Below are 21,365 nucleotides of genomic sequence, written 5' to 3' on the forward strand. Positions count from 1 at the left end.
CCAGAGGCACTATAAGGAAAACCTAATTATTTATTTTGGGTTTAATTTCTATTAAGTCCACGCTTAGTTAAAATAGTTTGGGCTTTTCTTATTTAATAATTTCGTGTTTGATGACATAGGAATATTTTCCTAAAGCATTTATAATTATCAATTTTATAATAGAGTTTTGCTTCTCTTCTATGGGTAGGTTAATTGACCGAACCACATAAATTTTGTATCCTTATCTTTTTTTTTTTTACTTTATTATCTTTATTCGATTACCAAATTATTTTTGGTAAATTTTCTGGACCAACTCTAGCAGAATAGCCTATTTGTATGTAGAAGTTGTGAAACCTTCACAACTTCCACATTCATCATCTTAAACTTTTGCTATATTTCTTGATCACATCTGTTTTCCAAGTATGTGATAGGAGCTTCTACCACTCCATCTCAAAAAAATAAAGAAAAAAAAAGGATAAAGGATTAAGTGTCTGTCCCTAAGATGAAATGAAATTTCCTATCTCATATGTATAGATTTATTCCGCTAGACGAACATATTTGGAAATGATTTTTATAAGGAACCCAAGATCATGCAATTCTGATATAATATTTATTAGATTCAAATAATTTAATAGAAATAGTGAATCAGTCAGTATTTAAAGTTTGAAGCTTTCTTTTGCTAAGGTTGGCAAGTTGATTAAAAGTAGAACAATTAAGGTGGGTTTGATGTGAGATGTTGTCTAGAGTTAATGATGGCTGTTTGGACTTGTACATAAAGCTATGAACAAAATGATTATTGAAAGGTAGAGTTTTTTGTCGCCTGAGATAGCTAACATCTCCTAAGCTTTACTCATTATTATTATTATTATCTTTCATATATCAAATAATTTTTGAATTATAGTATTATAGTGAATACAACAATCTTGATGGATTCAAAAATAACATTCTTAGCGAATAACGTTAAGATGGATTCCTTTCAGGTTATGTTGTGATAGTCCATAGTGCTTATAAATTTGTAGCTTCTCAAGCAAAAACTAATTCATGAGCTCACTCTGATAGAATTCTTGGCCTAATTCTCAAAAGTAGATAATAGTATGTTTTCCATGATCTTATATCACAAATTTTGATCCAATTTGAATTTTTCGCTTGAGAGATAATCTAATGACAAGCGAGACTCGATCGAAGGATTTGATTGATCAAAAACTACTTTTCGTTCTCTTTCGGTTAATCATGGATGTGACTGAATTTATCTTTCTTATACTTAAAGTTCAATGAAAATATAAATGATTTTGGATCAGAAGCATTCATGTTATCAGTTTTTGATTGATTTCAAAGATGCACAACGTCGAAGAATTCCAATAGAAATGAAAGAATTCATTGATTTTAATTAGAACAGGCAGGAGAGTATAGAAATTCATTTGCAAGCAATAGAAAAAAAAATACTCTACTCTTAGAATTTTAGAGTGACAGCAAGAAGTAATATCAATGATCAATCAGAGGAAAACAAATACTTTCCAATCAAGAAAGAGAGACCCAAAGGAGGCAGCATTTAGGAGCATCACCCAGAACACATCTCTACTCCTTTGCTTGTTACTTACTACTGCATCACCCTAGTTCTTGTCTTTTACTTTAGGAACAAGGTAGGCCTGGTGGTGTTAACACTGGCGAGTTCTTTTATGTTCTAATTGTGCTCTCCACCTCTCCCACCTTACACATTCTTTCTCTCAAAATGAATGTTCATGAATCCTTCTCTCTTCTTTTCTTTTCTTTTCCTTTTCTCTCTTGTTTGGACTTGTGCCAGAGGAGAAAGAGCATCAGTCACCTTCGGTGGCCAATCTGTACTTCTAAGCAAAGCAAGTTATATGTCAGTTTCTGCTTCCTTGCCCATAACAAGTCATACATAACTGATGCCTCATGTGAGAAGAATGTTGTCAATGAGAGGTAGAAAAGAGGCGATCACCCTTTTTTTTTTTTTTTGTTCTTTTTGCTTCCAAGGCAGCCTGATACGAATAATTTAATCTTCCACCGGTCAAATATTTTATAAAGACTTGATAAATGCATTACTACTAATCTAAGCTTAAATATTAAGCTCACGTCAAGACGTAAAACCATCACTAGACCGACCTTATGTGTATCATTTTAGGATTTGATTATCGACTATATTAATTCTCGACGAGGATTTCTAGCTCTTAATAGAAGCCCTTGCTTTTTATCCTAAGAGGATAAGTTTCAAAAAATAAAAAGTCTCTTCTTCTACAAAGCCATAAGCCATGACTCCCCTAAACCACAAATCTTGTGCCAACATTATGTGATCCCTAATCCAGTTTCTATATCACTACTTTCGATTGATTAGTCTTGCACTGTACAAGAACCACCTGTATCCTAACAAGTGGATCAAGAAAGCTGTTGCATTCTCAGGACTTATACTAGAAGAAAGCAGTTCTTAGTGTCAATTTACTGCTTGCATTGATGCTCGTGAATCCTGCTCCCATAGAAAATGGAGTACTCCAGTGTCCAGATAGATCCACTGGTTGTCAAAGCCAAGAGTAAAATGCTCAGTTCCATTCTTCCAAGAGCGAGAGCGAGAGAGGAAGAAACAAAAGTGAATACCAATTGCCTGAATGCACTACAAAGCAATCTTCTTTTCTGTTGCTGTGGCAGTCTTGTGTGATAAAATTGCTCCGAGTGTTGGGGTGTCTTCAGATACTCCCCAACGAGGAAAAGAAACCAATGGCTTCAGCTGCATGTTGCTTTTCCCTGTTGCAGTCTTGCATGATAAGATTGCTTCACCTGTTGCCTCTCTTTACATGCTTCCTATACATGGAGAAACAAATGTCTTTGTCTAACCAAACTTGCTGCCTGAACAGAGTCAAGCATTTATTGGGACAGATCAGTGGTTAGAGAGTTGTATTCAGTGGCATTGTGACCTTTGTGTAGGAGTAAAGTGTAACAAAAACTTGATCAGCTCTTTTGAATAGTCTCATGCTGCTCATGAGCAAATGATATTAAATCATTTGGAATTATCAGACTTCTCAGGCAAATTGTGACCCAAAAATACTACTTTTCTACTCTTCATTAGCATAAATGTACTGAGTAATCATGGACCCGAGAATTTTGTTGCATGATATGATGATGATGATGACCAAAGAGAAGTAATCTGGTGAGAAGTAGCTCTCACGAAAGATTCGATAATGTTTGTGGATACCATGAGTGATTGATGCTTATGTAAACACAGTTTGCTCCCAGCGTTTTCTGGCTTAAGAGCCTTAATCAACGAGTAAGACAGTGAGTGCATGCCTGGCTTTCTCACCACAGCAACCTTCTTAGTTAAAACCAGCTTGTGCATTGCAACTGGCTTTCTCCCTTTCCCTCTTGCCTCTATCATCTGCAACAAAGATCACCTTTTCATGGAGAGGAAGGATGACTCTCCATCTTCTTCTATAGACAGCAGCAGCCACCCTGCTTTCTCCACTGCATCTTCTGTTACCCAGCCAAGAAGCAGAGATTTCAGCACAGATCTCAGCCTAGGACTTAGCCTGTTAACCTCCTCTCCTCCTGATTGGTACTCCAAACAAAGGTGTGCACCACTTCTCTTTTGATCCTTTCCTCTCTATTCTGCTTGTTCTTGTTTTCTCTAAGAACTTCACAGATTACCGATCTTGATCGTTACCAGCATGCCAGCATTTCATCTTAACATACATACGAAGTTTCCTAACATCTCGTGTTCCAACTCTATGCTGAATCCAGTAGCTCCAGCTAACCCAAAATCCCACTGAGATCATATCTTTTGGCCTGCAGCATCAGATAACTGAGCTCTCTGTTGCTAGTTCTCCACTCTTACAGTTCATTCTTCAGGAACCAAGTATCTCTGACTGGCCATCCGAGATTGTTCGTCAAGGTTTACATGGAGGGGATTCCAATCGGCAGAAAACTGGATCTGTATGCACATGATAGCTACAGTGGATTAATACAAACACTTGGCCGCATGTTTAGGACCTCCATCATGTGTAAGAACAGGCATAGTTGGCATGTGTAGTTCTCGCTGCGATGCTGCTGATGCATCTGATGAGCCTTCACTTGTGATCACTTACTCCAGATCCTGAGACTGCCCGAGTGCCTTGCGACCATGTGCTGACCTATGAAGACAGGGAAGGAGATTGGATGATGGTCGGAGATGTGCCATGGGAGTATGCATTCCTCTTGTTTGCTGTGTCAAACCGTGTGCTTTACGCATTGCTTTGTTGATTGATGCTTTTCTTATGCATTGTGATTGAGCAGGCTGTTTCTGATCACTGTCAAGAGGTTGAAGATCATGAGGGCCGACAGATGCTAGAACTTGTAGTCACCCCAAATCCAAATCCAAATCCAAATCCAAATCCAAGATGTCAGCAGTGGTTGGGACCGAAGATGTACAGACACAGAACAGAGTCAGTGTGGTGAGCTTTTTTGGCTGGTTTGGTTGCCATACTGCTGGTGATCACAAAGAGGCTGATAACAATCAATCAATGGTTTCAGAGTGTGAGATGCTAATGATTTGGAAGGCTAACTTACTTCCACCTTTGTTTTCTCTAGGTATTTTGGTTTAAAAATCATTTTTAAATCTCAATCCGGATCTCGCGATGTCAATAATAATAAAAATAATAATAACTAAATATCGATTATATCGGCATTTGATTATAGATTCATTATTATGCAAGTTTTCCTATGTAAATGAAATGGTAAGTGATAATTCTTGTGATCTTATGCTGCTAAAACTTATGTTTATTGCAAATTTATATGGTTTAGTCAGAACTTTATGCATGTTTATGTATATGTTCACTACTTAGTGGCCTAATTCAGCTTCAGCAAAACTTACTTTGAACTGAAGTGATAGCTCAGTTAGTTCTATGCCAATTGGTGCAGATTTGGAGGAATTACATACTCTTTAACACTTGCTGAGTGAGTCTTTTATTTGTTTGTATTTGGGAAAGAAGTCTACTGTTGTACTGTATATGTATATATATTAGTATATATATATGTAGAAGAAAGAAATTAAATATTTTTTTCTTTTTTGTAGAAGAAAGAAAAATGGAAGTCACCATCCACCTAAACCATGCCATACATATCTTCATGAAACATATCGAATTATGTTTGAATTGGGAGGAGGAAAAACATATGGAGTATTTGCAGATGTTTTTGTTGGAATTTTAGTTAGATGAATGAGTGGTACCAATTACAATTTGCTAAATTATAGATAAATATTTTTAGTTCTATCTTAATCTTCATGTTATAGATAAATATTTTCCGAGTAGTTCTGCAATTAGAAGTATTGGGGTCACAAATATACTGTCTCAATATCAATCATGACAATCGAAATCGGGAGATAGATACTTCAAATGTATTTTTCTAACTAATTTAAAGTTAATTAGAGAAAATATCCATATGCAAAGCTTTATTGATGGAAGTTATCATTTGCTTAATTATATTATTAAATATTCATGTCTCAGATGAAAATATATCTAACATTAGGTTATAATGATGTCTAATCTCTTATATATACATATATTATAATCCTAACCCATTTGAATTATTAGAAGAGAAAAAAAGGAAAAGAATTAGTATGGTAGCATCGTAACTCTATTTATAAAGTGAAAGAGACTCAAATCAATTTCATAAGTTGAGAAATCAAGAAATATCAAATCACTCTTATTTTATAGAGACTAATGATAATATGATATCCTTTTATGTAATAACTTTAGCATACATAAATAAATATTTTAGTAAATTTATCTATTTTTCATATAAAGCTATGTTCTTAGCAATATCATGGCATCTATATATACTATGGACCTTTGCTTGCTGATTGAGCAAATTATAGTTTGATGTTTAGGGTCCACCTTCAGTAGAGTAGATCATGTGACACCAGTCGAAGTCAAACCCCCTAAATCATTATTAGTCGACTCATTAACACCGTTCCTCACCTCCCCATTAAGTAATTCTTTCAAACACCTTCCGCGCGTGGCAGGAAGTCAACAATTGCCAGTGCAAGGGTAGAAAAGCGCCCACGAATTGTGGCACGACTCGTGGAAGTGCCACGTGGAGAGTGATGGGAGGTCGCGCCCTAAACCGTGCCTTTGTCTTGCGTGTGACGAGTTCATGCAGCGTGGGAATTGCAACCTTCCCCTACTGTACCATTCGACGTAGTGCAGTGGAAATAATATAACGTAGGACGGTGATGCACATACAATAATTGAAGTCTTAGCGCTTGCATCAGCCGTGACACCACCTCAAGAGGAAGGAGGCTGCTATAAGACGGCTGCTTCCCTCCACAATCATCAGTACACACAACGCTCTGTTGCAATACCTCGTCCCTCGTCGGAGATAGATGGGCTATCTTGTCATCGTTCTAGGGACAGTCTCGGTGGTGCTGATCTCATGCTTTTGGAAGGCGTTCATGCACCTGACATGGAGGCCGTATGTGATAACTCGAGCGTACAGGAAACAAGGGGTGAGAGGACCTGCGTACAGGTTCTGGTCAGGGTCACTTGAGGAGATCAGAAGCATCAGAAGGGCTGCAGCGGAGCTCATCTTGGATACCCACTCGCATGATATCACCACCCGGGTGCTGCCCCATTTCGCCAAATGGATCGCAGAATATGGTTAGACTCTTCTTCTTCTTCTTCTTCTTCTTCTTCTTGCATGAGAGCATTAAGAGGCGATTTGTGGACAGGAGAGACGTTTCTGTTTTGGATCGGACCGCAGCCACTACTCTGCATCAGCGAGCAGGAGATGATCAAACAGGTCCTGGCGAGCAAGTACGGATCCTACGCCAGGACGGATCCGTCTCCTGCGGCGATGGCCCTCGTGGGGAAGGGGTTGACGAACATAGATGGGTCGGAGTGGGCGAGGCATCGAAGGGTGGTCAACCCCGCCTTCGCCATGGATAAGCTCAAGGTCAGTCCTCCCTTCTTTGCTGCATTCCCCACGCAACCTGCACAAAGTCATCTGAAAGAAACCACGTAAAAGACAACTGTGAGTGCTGATGTTTACAATGCCACAACACAAAAGCTGCAATATGCTTAGTGTATCATGCGATGCTTGCATATATATATGATCAATCATGCACAACCGAAGAGAGGTGCTTAAAACTTTTAGATGGTAAAGATAGAAGGCATAGGTTCTCAAATTTTAGGAAGATGTGATTTATCTATTAGAAAAAAATATGTTGTACATCGATTGTATTGACGATGAAGAATAAATTAAAGGTGGTGTTTAAATACTCACATTGCTAGAAAAGAATACATGCACTTAGGACGGCAGAATATAAAAGATTTGGTTACCACTTTCTTCTTGTTGTGAGGAGAAATATTGTATTCATGGATCTAGCAAAGTTGTTTACCAGTTGCAATAGAAAATATGGGATAAGCTTAATTATTAGCATGTTTCATTGTTTTTCTTGCTTAATCTATATATATAATGGCTTTGCATTGCATTTGCAACTATTGAATTCTTGTAGAATAGGTTCCTTTGTGATTGTCAAAGCATGCCATTAGACTTGTCTATTTCTGCCACTTGTACTGTAAAAGTAGATGTAATTACCTATATAATTTGACATATGAAATTGCAATCAACAATGATTCAACCCACCCTCATTAAACAATTAATGCAGGATATAATTAATAGTTGAGCTTGCCACTCAATTCTTTGAAACACAGTGAGGATTATTTTTTTGTTCATCTATGGCAGTTGGTCGATTGCAACTTTAGATTAAAATTAAGTTGGACAGTCAAAATTTTGACGTAAAGTAAGACTAAATTCAGGTCAACAGTCATACATAATCCACCTATGTGAAAAAAAAATTCATGTGAGGTGAAGATTGAGATATGACTAAAAGTAATCTCACATGACAAAAAAAAATAAAGAAGAGGTGAGTTCACATTTAGATAGTGACTTTTTCATTAATAACTTAAACTTTTTTTTGTTTCTGATGGTGTCTAATCTCCAATAAAACTAAGATTTAAATGCTTATTATGTAAGTTCATAAATAAGCAATCTCAAGAAGATAATCAACAAATTGTTGAATCTCATAAGGTTTATGTTCTATATATTTCACTAATTTCATCTCAATTTACTTTCGATTATGAACTAGAATATAAAATAAAAAAATGTCGTAGCAAGAAATACTATAAAATGAATTATCCAGAAAACATAAATAATTTTCAATTTTTTTCATTAATCACTATTTTTAATTTAATAAAAATCTGAAAATGAGGGTGAATATTGGGTTAAATTTGCATAGAAACAATAAAAACTATAGAAAGAGTTATCCAGAAAACATCAACGACGTTGAATTTTAACACAGTATTGATTACTCTATTTATAATATTTACATACAAATGAGGATAAAATTTATTGTTCTAATCGAGACACTAAAACATACAAATAAGAAAATATTGTTTTTTTCTAAACCAACATGTCAATTCAGTAAGATATTGATATTAACAAAAAAAGCGTATAAATGTAGAAATTTTACGTGCAGGGAATAAATCTGCAAAGGTTAATAATTATAGTTATTATTCTCCAAAATTAATCGACAAAGAAATTTTGATTATCTATGTAGTCTATGTTTTTCTTAATTCTATTTTGATAGAAAAATTTTATCATATCACATGACATGACATATCACGAAATAGTTTATGATAACATGATCAATGAAGTCAAAATTGAAATTTGACTGCGAACCTACTCATAAAGACCAGAAGAGAACCGTGCCAGGCGGTAGCCAACCACAGCATTGTGTAGTGACACTATCTCTTCACGTTTACGCTTACAGAATTAGAAGGGGGCCGCGCAGGCGCGTACCCCCTACTACCACAAATTATGACGTCCACTCTCCCGCTTGGGGAGATGGTAAGCCAGTGCGCCTCCGAAGTGCAATGGAGGCCACTGACCTAGGCCATGAGCCTTCTTGATCGCCCATAGACCCCGTCCAGGTAAGTATGGAGTCGTGGTTGTCGAGTGCCCCTCTTAAACACCCTCTCTTCCTCCTTTGTAGTGTAAATAGGCGATGTGGGACTAAGCTGCGAAATGCATCAGCCTCATTCATACACACCACCTCATAGCCGTTCATGTTTCGATGACGGATTTGAGATTAATGGTTCTGCAATTCTATCTGGGCAACGTTGTGTTAGTCGTTAGCTTGTTTTTAGATTTCGACTCTGAGCTCTGCATGAAGTGACCTTTGGCAGTTGTTCACGAGAACGATGGCCGAATGCGCCAGATCGATGCTGGAAGCGTGGCAAGATGATGCTGATGCAGTAGGAGATCACGAAAAGGAAGTCGAGGTGGCTAGAGAATTCCAGGAGCTGACAGCGAATGTGATCTCTCATACCGCTTTTGGCAGCAGTTACTCCGAAGGGAAGGAAGTGTTTGTGGCACAGAAGGAGCTGCAGATCCTCGTCATCGAGAGTTTCCTCAACGTAAACATCCCCGGGTTCAGGTCGTGCAATCACTGCGCTTGCACCACTCGCAATAGGCTTCGTACTGATCGTAAGAAATTTGATCGAACAGGTACGTTCCGACTCGGAAGAATCTCCGCATTTGGAATCTGGAGAGAAAAATAAGGAACAAGTTCATGGGAATCATAAGAGACCGGTTGGGTAGCAACGACGACGACTTGGGTTGCGGAAATGACCTGCTCGGACTGATGCTGGAAGCAGCAACGCGGAAGCAAGATGAGCAGAAGATGAGCATGGACGAGATCATCGACGAGTGCAAGACGTTCTTCATCGCGGGGCACGAGACCACCTCGCATCTGCTCATCTGGGCCATGTTCTTGCTCAGCACCAATCTCCAGTGGCAAGAGAAGCTCCGGGAAGAGGTCCTGAGAGAGTGTGGGATGGAGATTCCCAACGCTGATACGCTCGCCAATCTAAAGCTGGTAATTCCAGGAGACACCAATCAATTCTTCTTCCTCCACGTATGGGACATTCACTGTGGTGCTGTTTAATTTGCAGGTCACCATGGTTCTCCTCGAAGCTTTGAGGATATACAGCCCTGTGGCGTTGCTGAGGAGAAAGGCTGCAAAAGATGTAACTCTGGGGAACATAAACATAAAAAAGAACACCCTGTTGATGATGCCAATAGCAGTGACTCACAGGAACAAGGAGGTCTGGGGAGATGATGCTAATGAGTTCAATCCACTGAGGTTCGAGAATGGGATCTTGAAGGCCTCTGCACACCCCAGTGCGTTCCTCTCCTTCTCGATAGGGCCGAGAGCATGCATAGGGCAGAACTTTGCCATGTTGGAAGCCAAGACTGTGATCGCCATGATCCTGCAGAGGTTCTCATTCTCTTTGTCACACAGGTACAAGCATGCTCCCATTGACTCCGCCACCATGCTGCAGCCACAGTTCGGTGTCCCTATTGTTCTGAGGCCCATTCATCTCTAAGTTGGTACTGGAAACCCAATGTTTCAGTGATTTGTCTTCAGCTGCAAAATTAGTTCTTAAAAGGAAATTTAGGTACACTTTCATGTTCATAGAAATTGAAAATGAATAATTATTTTATAAGATTTGCATGAAAACGGGAGGAATAATTATTTATTTTATAAGATTTGCCATTCCATGGACCTTTTTATATCGTTCTTATTTTCCTTTCGTGATGTTTGTCTCTTATTAATACTTTATTATTTTTTATTTTATAAATATTTGATTTATTTCAGAAATTATAATATATTTTGTTGAATATTTTACCTAAAAAACCTTAATATTAAACTTTTACTGAATTATACCCCCCTAAATAGATTTTACTGAAGAATGTTATATTTTCTATTAATTTGACCAAAATATCCTCGACCCTCAACCAACTACGAATGATCATCGCTGTCGCCCCCCACTGTCGTCACCTCGATCATTGCCCCCTTCTCCTTCTTCGTCGCCCGCCCTTCTTTGCCATGATAGAAGATTATGACAGAAGATTATACATAATATAGAAAATCACATAATCAAATCAATTATTCAAATCTGACCCTCAAAATTGATCATAAAACAAAATAGCTTTATTGAGTTCTTTCTTGACTCATTTCTTATAAAGGATTTGAGTATGGGAAATCATTAGTCTGAAGTCCAAAGACAACATCTACAAGTCGCCATCAACTTCACAAATTATCCAACCAACCGTTTTTACTTCAATTGCTGCTCTAATCGATGTGTAGAATCATCGTCGTGGTCATCCACTATCTTTTATTCAACAACAGCTACTTTCTTGTTATTCTTTTTCAATTTTCAAATCAATTAGAATTACAATTTATTGTGATGCTTGCCTTAGTAATAAAAGTCATAGACTCCATTTTAGAACGTCTTTCTAACATCCTTTAAACCATTTGAAATTATATATATTGATGTCTGGGCCTACTCTCACAACTTCTTTTGATAATTTTATATTTTATATTATTTTCATATATTATTTTACTAAATATATATGATTAAAATAATTTACTATGATGGAGGAGGTGAAGACCCTTTTACACCACCTACCTCTCATCCTATTATATATAATATCTCAAATCACTACCACACACTCAACTGGTTGACTTTGCCGAATGAAAATATTGACATATAGTCGAAATTGGTCTAACCCTTTTACACCAAGCCTCCATGCCACTAATCTTTTGGTTAGTAATCTTTTAAATTACAGTCTACCTTATTAACCATATGCTCACCTTAGTCTTATAACATTAGTGAACATTTGAAAAACTATTTTACAAAACCTCAAATTTTTAAAAACTTAAAGTATTTGGTTGTTTATGTTATCCCTAGTATGTCCCTATGCTTTACATAAGTTAACACCAAGATCCATGTATCTTTGGAGAATATTCTCTTGAATACAATGTTTTCCACTCAAAAAATATTTATATCACGTTATATTATTTTTATTGAGTTTACTTTTCCTTTTCAAAACTATGAGTCTTCAACAATGTGAGCCACTCCAATAATCATACATCACTGGATTCATATATCTCAAACCCCCTAAAACACACCTCTTATTACCTGAACCAGTAGTTCTCCTCAAGGCATATACTCCCTTATCACTCTAGTCTAGTAGAACCTTATATTGAAAAAATTAAGCAGAGCATCACATGCATAAAAGAAGAACAGAAATAAAAATCTATATTTCATAAAAAAAATATATAGTCATCGTGTGAAGATCAATGCACGAGAAACCGCAAAATCGAAAATTGCATATATCATGTGAGATGTATTACATAGTGAGATTGTATATCCCTGAAAAATCCCAAATCCGTAGGAGAGAAATAGATGTATTACATTATGGATCCTGCTATATTGAGTATTAGATCTCTATCCAATTACCAAAATCTCTTATATTAGTATATCTCTATCAATTAATCTTTTATCGGCTTTTATTAGATCTTATCCACAAGATCCAATAATTAAGGGGCTTATTGGATATCCAATAAGACAGGGGGTCGGCAGATATCTTATATTCTAACATCTACTCATCGTAATACCTACCTTATATGTATGACTCTCTAGGCCTAATATCGAGTTGATTGTGAGTCATACTTATTAAAACTCATTTTGATTCAATGAATTATTATCTTTGCTAGTCATATGTGCTTTATAAGTCGATCATATGAATGATAGCACGTGTGATATGATACACGGTCTTTTTGCTTACTAGAATACCCAATAAGATAGAGGGCTCTAGTTGATATATCATATCTGAACATTTACTCATCGTAATACCTATCATATGTGCGTGACCTTCTAGGCCCAATATTGAGTTGTTTGTGAGTCGTACTTATCAGAACTCTTTCTTACTTAGTAAATTATTATCTCCATAATAATTCACTCGACTCATCGATTACGAACGTACTAGGCCACTATACTGCGTTAGTAAATCTAGGACAACATCATATGCATAGTGGAAGAACAAAAAATAGAAATCTTAGATTTTCATATAAAATAGTTTCTTATTATCATGCAAAAATTGGTGCACAAAAACCTGCAAAATCAAAAAATCGCATGTGCTAAGGGATGTATGTTACCTAGGGAGATCGTATATCCCTAAAATCCTACAGATCTGTGGGAGAGGATGAAAGGGGTCAATTGTCCTCCTCTTTGTTGAATCTCGGATTTTGATTATAAAATCAATTGATAATGTTATGATCTAATATGCATTTTGAGTAATGTATGACTAGCTTCGATCAGGAGAGACAAATTGATTAAAGTAGAAAGAATAATAAATTGGGCCAGAATTGAACATGTCAAAAGATTAGATGTTAAACCAGGGGAATGATCGATGTGTCGACAAAAGGCTTCGTGCCGTGAGTTCGGGCATCGGACCAAAAGATCGGACATTGCGCAAAGGAGATCAGAAGTTGCAGGTGTCAACATGCCGATTAAGCAATACATCGAAGGAGAGGACGATGGGCCGAAGGATCAGACGAAGCGCAGGAAGAACCAATGACACGTCGGACAATAAATGATTCATACTTTATAATAATTTGTGTAGATCGAGTTAGTTTAGGTCGTAAGTGAGTTGGTTTTGGGTCTAACCATTCCAACTCAATTAGGAGCCCATTGGGTCTGAGTTGGGATTGTTTTGGGCCAAGTAGAAGGCTCATTCAGTCACCCAAGGTTAGGTGGAACCACCCATGACCTAGAAAAGTCAAGAGCACACTTTTTCATATTATCAAACGATGGTACCGTCTGACTAGGCGGTAGTACCGCTTAGTGTTAATATGTCAGGCGGTGGTATCACAAGACTGGGTAGTGGTACCACCAAATTGGGCGGTGGTATCGCCCAATGTCAGACTAGCAGGCGGTGGTACCGCTCAATGTAGGCGGTGGTATCGCCCGTACCCCGAAAACTCGGGGATTTAAATTTTGACTCCAAGTTTTGAAGCAATTTGGAGTCTATAAAAACCTCACAAATTCTTGCTTGGAATAGACACAAAAAGAGAGCAAAAACTCTATGATTCCAATGTTGTAAAACTCTTTTAAGTATAGGGTCTCTCCTCCAAGAGCTTAGTGATAGTCCTAAGGGAGGTGTGTGAGGGAACACTTGTAAAAGATGTGTATAAAGGTTCTCTCCTGAACCTGTGAAAATGAGAAAGAGTGTAAGAGTAGTTGATCTTTGCCTATTGGAAATAAGATCGATAGTGAAAGCCGGTAGCCTCGAGTGAAGAGGAATCGAGAGTGGATGTAGGTCACGACGATCGAACCACTATAAATCAGTTTGCATTTCTGTTTTACTATTTACATTTATTGCAAACTGCTTTATTTTCTCATTACTTTAGTTGCACACTCTTATGAACGTTTTCATTACTTTAGTTGCAACAAACAATATAAAGTAAGAAAATATCAAATAAATAATAAGCAAAAAGTGTGTGTATCATATCACACGTGCTATCACTCATGTGATTGGCTTGTAAGACACCTATGACTAGCAAATTGTAGTCCCTAGATAATATAAAGGAATCTAATCCATTAGATCTATCTGTCTTCAACGTGTATCTATAGTTCATCATTCATATAATATCCAAGAGACCATATATCGGGCATGGTGCTGTCATACCCATACGAAATCTACTTGAGTCTCGCTCTAATCGGATTCTCCCGAAGAATTCTTTCTCTCTCAATCCGAATGACCCTAACTAGGGATTTACTTGAGCAAGAACATATAGGATATTCCTCTCATGACACCGAGAGCGGATGATTCTCTATTGATATTCAATTGCCCTCGTAAAGTTGCCTACTACTTTTGATGATCGATTGTACTAGATTTAGAACTTATAAGTTCGATATCAAAGAGCGGAGTACTCATACAGAACATCCTTAGTGTTTCAAGTCTAAGGACCAAACACACAACTAGGACCACGAAATTGCTGTTTGACAATGAGGTATCATCAACTATTCATCATTTCGTGAGCGGATCAATCAATGAACTCATTCTCCAATAAGCACCTACACTGTATCTCTAGTGTCCCCATAGACCAGCTGCCTCCTCATATAGACTGGTATATAGTATATCGGTATATTCGGTTATCTCGATATCCCTCTCGAGTAACCTATGACCGGTAATATTTAGGGTCTGTGTTTATAGGCGAATTTGTCTGATTATCATGATCTTATCATGATCTGATTCTTATTGCACAGCTCCAAGGACATCACAATATACCTAACAAATAACATAAAGTGAGAAAATATCAATAATAATAATAAGCAAAAAGACTACGCAGCATGTCACATGTGTTATCACTTACGTGATTGACTTATAGGGCACCAATCCTCCGACCCGATGTCCAATCTCTAACATGATGCTTTCTGGCATAATGTTTGATTCTCCTGCTTCAATGATTTGCCTTTCGATAGTTCAAGCCCATGATCGAAGTTTCTTCTGCGTCACTTATCTCAAATGCTTATTAGTCCATAAACTTATCAATTGATTTTATCATAAAAATTCGGGATTCAACAAACCCTTCGGTAGCAATGTCAATCCAAATTACTTAAGAAATAACTTACACTACAACTATCAACAGCTCTGGTGTCCCAACAATAACAATTTACTAAAAATCTTCTACTAGCTCTATGACAAAATCGGACACACAATAAAAATATGTCGGTCTCGACCCAGGCCTAATGCTGCACTTAATTGGCCCTAAGCAAATATTATGACTATTCCGACTACTCATCTATATAATTAGATTGTTGATTATGGTGCTTCTCATCATATTACTTTTGATATGCATAACTTATCCATCTACAATGACTATGGAGGTAATGAAGACATTATGATGGTAATAGAATCTCTATTACTCATACTGGTTCCACAATATTTGATTTAAACACTAGTATTTTTACACTCGATGATGTTATATGTACACCTCACATTAAAAAAAATATCATTTATGTTTCTCAATTATGCAAACAAACTATTCACCTGAACCTATTGAGTTGACAACCATCACCCAAGCCTAAAAATCTCTACACTAGCACAAAATCATGTGTGAAGAATATGATGCCCTACTCTACAATGTCACATGGAACCTTATACTATTTTATCATATACAAAATATCATTGAATGTAAGTGGATATTTCGAATTAAACAGAACCCAAATGGATTTGCTGTTAGATACAAGGCATGTCTAGTGGCCAAAGAATTTCACCAAAGACTAAGTGTTAATTTCACATAAACATTCAGTTCAATTATTAAATCAATAACAATCTAACTTTTCTTGAGTTTTACTATCGTTCAAGACTAGCACATACGACAACTAGAGGTTAACAATGCTTTCTTACATGGGACCATAACTGAATATCTTTATGCATCAATCTCCTGGCTTCATCTATTCTCAATATCCAAATTATATTTTTAAACTACGAAAAGCTATTTATAGATTTCATTAAGCTCCAAGAGCTTGGTATACCGAACTTGGCTTATTTTTGGCACCAACTAGCTTTATCAACTTCTGACATCTTATTATTTCCACGACAATAAAATGGAAGTACTATATATCTATTGGTGTATATGAATAATATTATCGTTACACGCAATAATTATATGGAGATCAAGCAATTCCTCAAGTAGTTGATAAATCGATTCTCTATCAAGGATCTAAGAATCTTAAGTTACTTTCTGGAAGTGGAAACAACATTCACATATTCTAAACTTTTCCTATCTTAGGAAAAGCACATTTAAGATCTATTATCAAGCCAAAAAAAGTTGCCACCCCACTCGTTAAATTACTCAAATTATATGATGATAGCACTACTATGGATCCCACACAATACTGATAAGTAACTCCTTATAGTATTTATCACTCATGTTCAAACATCTCATTTGCAATCAACAAATTATCATAATTTATGCATCAGTCCTCCACTATACATCGTTTTATAATAAAACGAGTCTTGCAGTATTTAAAGGGACTCTTGATCATCAACTTCTTCTTCGTAAACACTCATTACTTTATGTTCACTCCTTAGTTAATGCTGATTGGATAGCAATATTGATAATAGAACATCTACGTTAGCTAATATTGTCTCTCTCATAGTAAATCCAATCAGTTGGAGTTTCAAGAAATAGAAAACAATTACAAGGTCTAGAAGCTGAATATTGAACCATCACCACTACCTAGAATTTAACTCTATCACCGATCTAATATAGAAACTTGATATTAACTCCAAATCTATTTCTACGATATGTCTACAATGTATTATGATAACGTTGGTGCCATATATCTATACGTTAATCTACTATTTCACTCATATATAAAAAATATTGTTATTATGAAAAATATTACTATTAACTTCTATTTTATTAGAGATTAAATTATCAAATATTAATTATATATTTCTTATATACATAATCAACTAACAAACTCCCTCACATAATCTCTCACTCGTAAAATATTTTATAAAATATTCCAATTATATTCTTCTAAAATTGACATAGAAACTTAATCTTACATACTATTGATCAAAACTTATGATAAAGATTAGAGAAAATTAATCAATTTATGATTTGATGATTTGAGTATCAAATATAAATTTAAATAACTGATTTTATTAATCGATCGGAAATCTCCCTGAACAAATAAAATCATCTTTTAAAGACGTCCGTCGCCTCCTCCACCGCCTCCCTACCCTTCTCCCTTCACTCTCCTCCTCCCTCCCTTCCCCGCCGCCCATCCTTCCTCGTCATGGTGGGAGCAGGCGGGTAGAGAGGAGGCGGGCGGCGAGGGTGCGAGCGGTGGAGGTGGCCTCTGTGCAACGTCGCCCGCCCCCGACCGTTGTCGCCACCGCCCATCGCGAGCGGCGCCGTCCATCGCCTCCTCCCCCTCTTTCCTTCCCCCCTCTCCTCCTCCTCCTCCTCCCCACTCCTCCACCGCCGCCGCTATGCAGCGTCGCCCGCGGACAGCATCCTTATCCCCCTTCCTCAGCCAGGCCATCGCTCTCCCCCTTCCTCGCGATCGGTCACCGCTCCACTTTCCTCGCGACCGGTCGCGCGCTCCCCCTTCCGAGCGAAGATGAGGAGCTCCCTGCCCGCGCCGCCCTCCGCCTCCACCATCCTCGTCGATAAAAGATGGGAAGCCCTCTGGCCCCGCTCATGGGGCCCTCGTCGGCCACGAGTCCCGCCTTTCCGTGGTGCGAGCAGGGGATAGCGCCGGCGACACTGCACAACCATGGGCAGTGGCAAAGGGGGGGAGGAGACGACATGCGATGAGGGGAGGAGGAGGAGAAGGGGGAAGGGAAGGGAGGAGGGCGAGCAACCGCCGCTCGCGGTGGGGAGAAGGGGTGGTGATGGCGGTGGCGGCGGCAACGGCGACTATGGTCGGCGACGGCCGGTGAAGAACCAGAGGTTTTTCTATCAAATTGATGAAAAAAGGCGGCTTCCGGTAAAAACCAACTCAGAGGGTGTCGTTTGATAAAACTTCAATGTTAAAAGATTATACTACATTTATTTCAAATTTGATGTTGTAAGTTACTGCCCGGAGTATAGAAAGCTTCATGCCAGAGTGGCATATGAGCTGGATAATGATGCTGATTTGGGGCACTCACATTGGCATGGTGGTCCAACTTCGCGCACGTAATTTTTCACGTGGCACACGCGTAGCTCGTTCTTAAAAGCCAAGTCTCTGCTGCACCTGCTTCCTTCCCCTCGCAGAAAACTACCTCCACAGCATTGGCATCTGATCGCGGTCAAAGCAAGGTAGCGGCCGCGGATGGAGCGGACAAGAGACGGGGATGGGCCGAGGGGAAGCGGCGGCGCGCCTGCGCTCTCCTTCTTCCCGTCCCCGTCCTCGTCCTCTTCCTCCGACTTCGAGTTCACCGTCTCCCTCTCCCCCTCCTCCAAGCGCTCCTGCTCCCAGTTGTGCCCCGCCGACGAGCTCTTCTACAAAGGCCAGCTCCTCCCCCTCCACCTCTCCCCTCGCATCTCCATGGTCCGAACTCTCATCCTCGCCTCCGCCTCCTCCTCCTCCACCGACACCACCACCACCGAATCCCGCGACTCCAACGGCAGCTCCTCCTCCTCCGCCTTCTCCGTCGCCGACCTCATCCTCCCGGAGTGCGACTCCTCCCGCCCCAGCTCCGTCACCGAGGAGGACGCCCGGCGAGTCTCCCCCACCAAGCGCCCCGGCGGTTCCAAGTACCTCTCCTTCTTGGCCACCCGCTTCTCCTCTGTCTTCCTCCACCGCGGCAGCAAGAAACTAGACCCGTCCGCCGATCCCAGCATCAGCATTCCCGCCCCTCCTCCTCATCCGACTAAGCGAGCAAACTCCTCGTCCTCGTCGTCGGCAAAGGAGGTTATCAAGAAGTACGTCAAGAAGGTAAAACCGATCTACGAGAAACTGTCTTTACTGCAGCAGAGGCACAACCAGCAGCAGCCACCACCGCCGCCGCAGCACCATCAGCGGAAGAAGACATTCTCCTTCTCGATCAAGAAGGAAAGAATGCTCGCTAGTTCGGGCAAAAAGAATGTCCTGGTTGTTGACCGCAACAATGCCCGCGGAAAGGGCATCGAGCACTCCTACTCACAGTCCTTCTCCGGCAACCTGCTCGGCCACCCTACCAGGAAGAAGCAGTGGGCTGCGAGCTGCCCTTCCTCCATGCGGTCTTCACCCAGCCACTCGGGTCTGCTCTACATGAGCGGGGGTGGATTTCCTGAGCCTCCTCCCGCTCTGTCGCTGTCGGCTTCGTCAATGGAGGAGTTGCAGAGCGCCATACAAGGCGCCATCGCCCACTGCAAAAGCTCCATGATCCAAGCGAATCGGAAGAAGGCACCAGATTTGGCAGGCAACGAGAAGGAGATCGACAGATCATGAGAAGAACACCACTGTAATTGCGTGGCCAAGCCATTCTGTTTGTGTTTTCGCTTCAGAAAGATCGATTAGATGTCAGTAGTATTTAGCTTGTCACAACACTGTTAGATCCACAACATCTATCAACACTGTGGATGCCTTGCCTTGCTTTTCTTTCTCTCCAATTAAATTCTTCTCTACAATCTATTCGTTTGGATATTGCCTGGTTCGCATCAATCTATCGCCAACACGCGCAAGATCCACCCAAAGTAATCTCGAGTCTACATCCTATTTCATTTCCAACTCTGGCGTGAGAGTGTATAGGATCGAAGATGATGACTGGTTTAATTCCCTCCGGGAGAAACAGTAAAGAGATCACTTTTACGACCTGCACTGGTTGCTGACTCTTGTACTAGGTCAAACCCATGCCTTTTCCTCTCTCATCTAGTCTCGTCGGAGCTCTCGGCAGCCATTCTTTTACTTCTTCCAGAGCTGACTTCACTGCCCTGCACCTGAACCCATGTGAAGTAGATAAATGGTGTCCATCTTCTTATACGTTTCATGACACTTCCATTTGTGCTCTCTCTCTTTCTCAACAAGAATAGTAGCATCGACATAACAAAGAGATGATCACAGAAAGATCAAGGAAATCGGCAAGACAGTCTTTCTGCATCACGACGTTGGTTATCATTGGATTCTGTACGTGATGGTGGATTAGAAAGATAAGTTAAAACCTGGAATCTGATCAGCGATATCTGACACAGAGGATATATATTTGTTTCAGAAAAGGAAGGCGAACATGAAAAGAGGAAGAATAAACAAACCCTACTCTCCATCATCCAGCTGATACGATCCGGCGGAGGAAGGAAGGAAGGAAGGGAAACGGGAGAGAAGTCGACGACCCACTAAGATTCCAAAAGTCCACAGCTACCGACAACCGGGGATTAAAAGTAATGGAAACGAGGTGGTGGGGAGCCGCAGTTTAGGGTTTTCTTTGTCGACTTGCGAGACCGAGGAGCATGGCGTTGCGCAGGGCGGGACCGCTCACACATGAACATGTTGGAGTCGGCCAGCTGACGCATGGCTCTCGAGGCGTACTCTCCAATGAGACTCCATGAGCAGCTCCGATCCAGCAGAATCACAGGTGGGCAGAGAGAGAGAGAGAGAACACATACAATACACTGTGTTTGGGGAGATTTAATTATTCATCCGAGTTGCCAACGATCAATCTAGTTCAAGTTGATAAATTTAGACCACAACATCATGTGCAAATGCAGATGCAAGATTAGATAGAAGTAACTTGAAAGATTGGTCGGCTGTTCTAACCATATGTTGGCATGTGCCTCTGCAGATGCTTCTACTGATGGATCAAAGGCTTCACATGTGGAGCAGCTTCCTTGAGGGATGTGGTTTTGACAAGATGTCAAAGCTAAGATTTGTTAAAGATGGGAATTATCAGATTGTTTTTTGCAATAAACTTCTGCTGTTCAACAGGAAAGTAATAAATCATCAATATTATGAATTAAATATTATCAAAAATTTTGTGAATAATAAATAGTTCTAAATGCTAATCGAGAT

At 39.5% G+C, this 21,365-nt stretch overlaps 3 protein-coding genes, 1 long non-coding RNA gene and 1 other non-coding gene across 5 annotated transcripts; 3 read left to right on the forward strand and 2 right to left on the reverse strand.

Moving 5' to 3' along the window:
- The first annotated feature begins 3,256 nt into the window (after positions 1 to 3,256).
- Positions 3,257 to 4,760, forward strand: LOC135583903 (auxin-responsive protein IAA4-like). Its single transcript, XM_065084678.1, has 4 exons — positions 3,257 to 3,556; positions 3,835 to 3,986; positions 4,076 to 4,166; positions 4,258 to 4,760. The coding sequence occupies exons 1-4, from the start codon at positions 3,273 to 3,275 to the stop codon at positions 4,310 to 4,312; spliced, it is 582 nt and encodes a 193-aa protein (XP_064940750.1). The 5' UTR covers positions 3,257 to 3,272; the 3' UTR covers positions 4,313 to 4,760.
- Positions 4,761 to 6,290: 1,530 nt separating this feature from the next.
- Positions 6,291 to 10,575, forward strand: LOC135593235 (cytochrome P450 709B2-like). The gene is made up of 5 exons (XM_065083116.1): positions 6,291 to 6,617; positions 6,689 to 6,912; positions 9,207 to 9,457; positions 9,529 to 9,898; positions 9,975 to 10,575. Exons 1-5 carry the CDS (start codon positions 6,344 to 6,346, stop codon positions 10,407 to 10,409), a joined length of 1,554 nt encoding a protein of 517 aa, XP_064939188.1. The 5' UTR covers positions 6,291 to 6,343; the 3' UTR covers positions 10,410 to 10,575.
- Positions 8,798 to 8,959, reverse strand: LOC135594539 (U1 spliceosomal RNA). The gene has a single exon (XR_010480097.1). It is a non-coding gene; the product is annotated as a U1 spliceosomal RNA (small nuclear RNA).
- Positions 10,576 to 17,623: 7,048 nt separating the features above from the next.
- LOC103998109 (probable membrane-associated kinase regulator 1) lies at positions 17,624 to 19,994 on the forward strand. Its single transcript, XM_065083117.1, has 2 exons — positions 17,624 to 18,383; positions 18,470 to 19,994. The coding sequence occupies exon 2, from the start codon at positions 18,711 to 18,713 to the stop codon at positions 19,809 to 19,811; it is 1,101 nt and encodes a 366-aa protein (XP_064939189.1). The 5' UTR covers positions 17,624 to 18,383; positions 18,470 to 18,710; the 3' UTR covers positions 19,812 to 19,994.
- On the reverse strand, positions 18,379 to 21,026 carry LOC135593236 (uncharacterized). Its single transcript, XR_010479463.1, has 2 exons — positions 20,617 to 21,026; positions 18,379 to 20,542 (listed from the first exon to the last, which is right to left on the reverse strand). It is a non-coding gene; the product is annotated as an uncharacterized LOC135593236 (long non-coding RNA).
- Between the last annotated feature and the right edge of the window lie 339 nt (positions 21,027 to 21,365).

The sequence above is a fragment of the Musa acuminata genome, chromosome BXJ1-9 (assembly GCF_036884655.1).
Source record: "Musa acuminata AAA Group cultivar baxijiao chromosome BXJ1-9, Cavendish_Baxijiao_AAA, whole genome shotgun sequence".
NCBI lineage: Eukaryota > Viridiplantae > Streptophyta > Magnoliopsida > Zingiberales > Musaceae > Musa > Musa acuminata.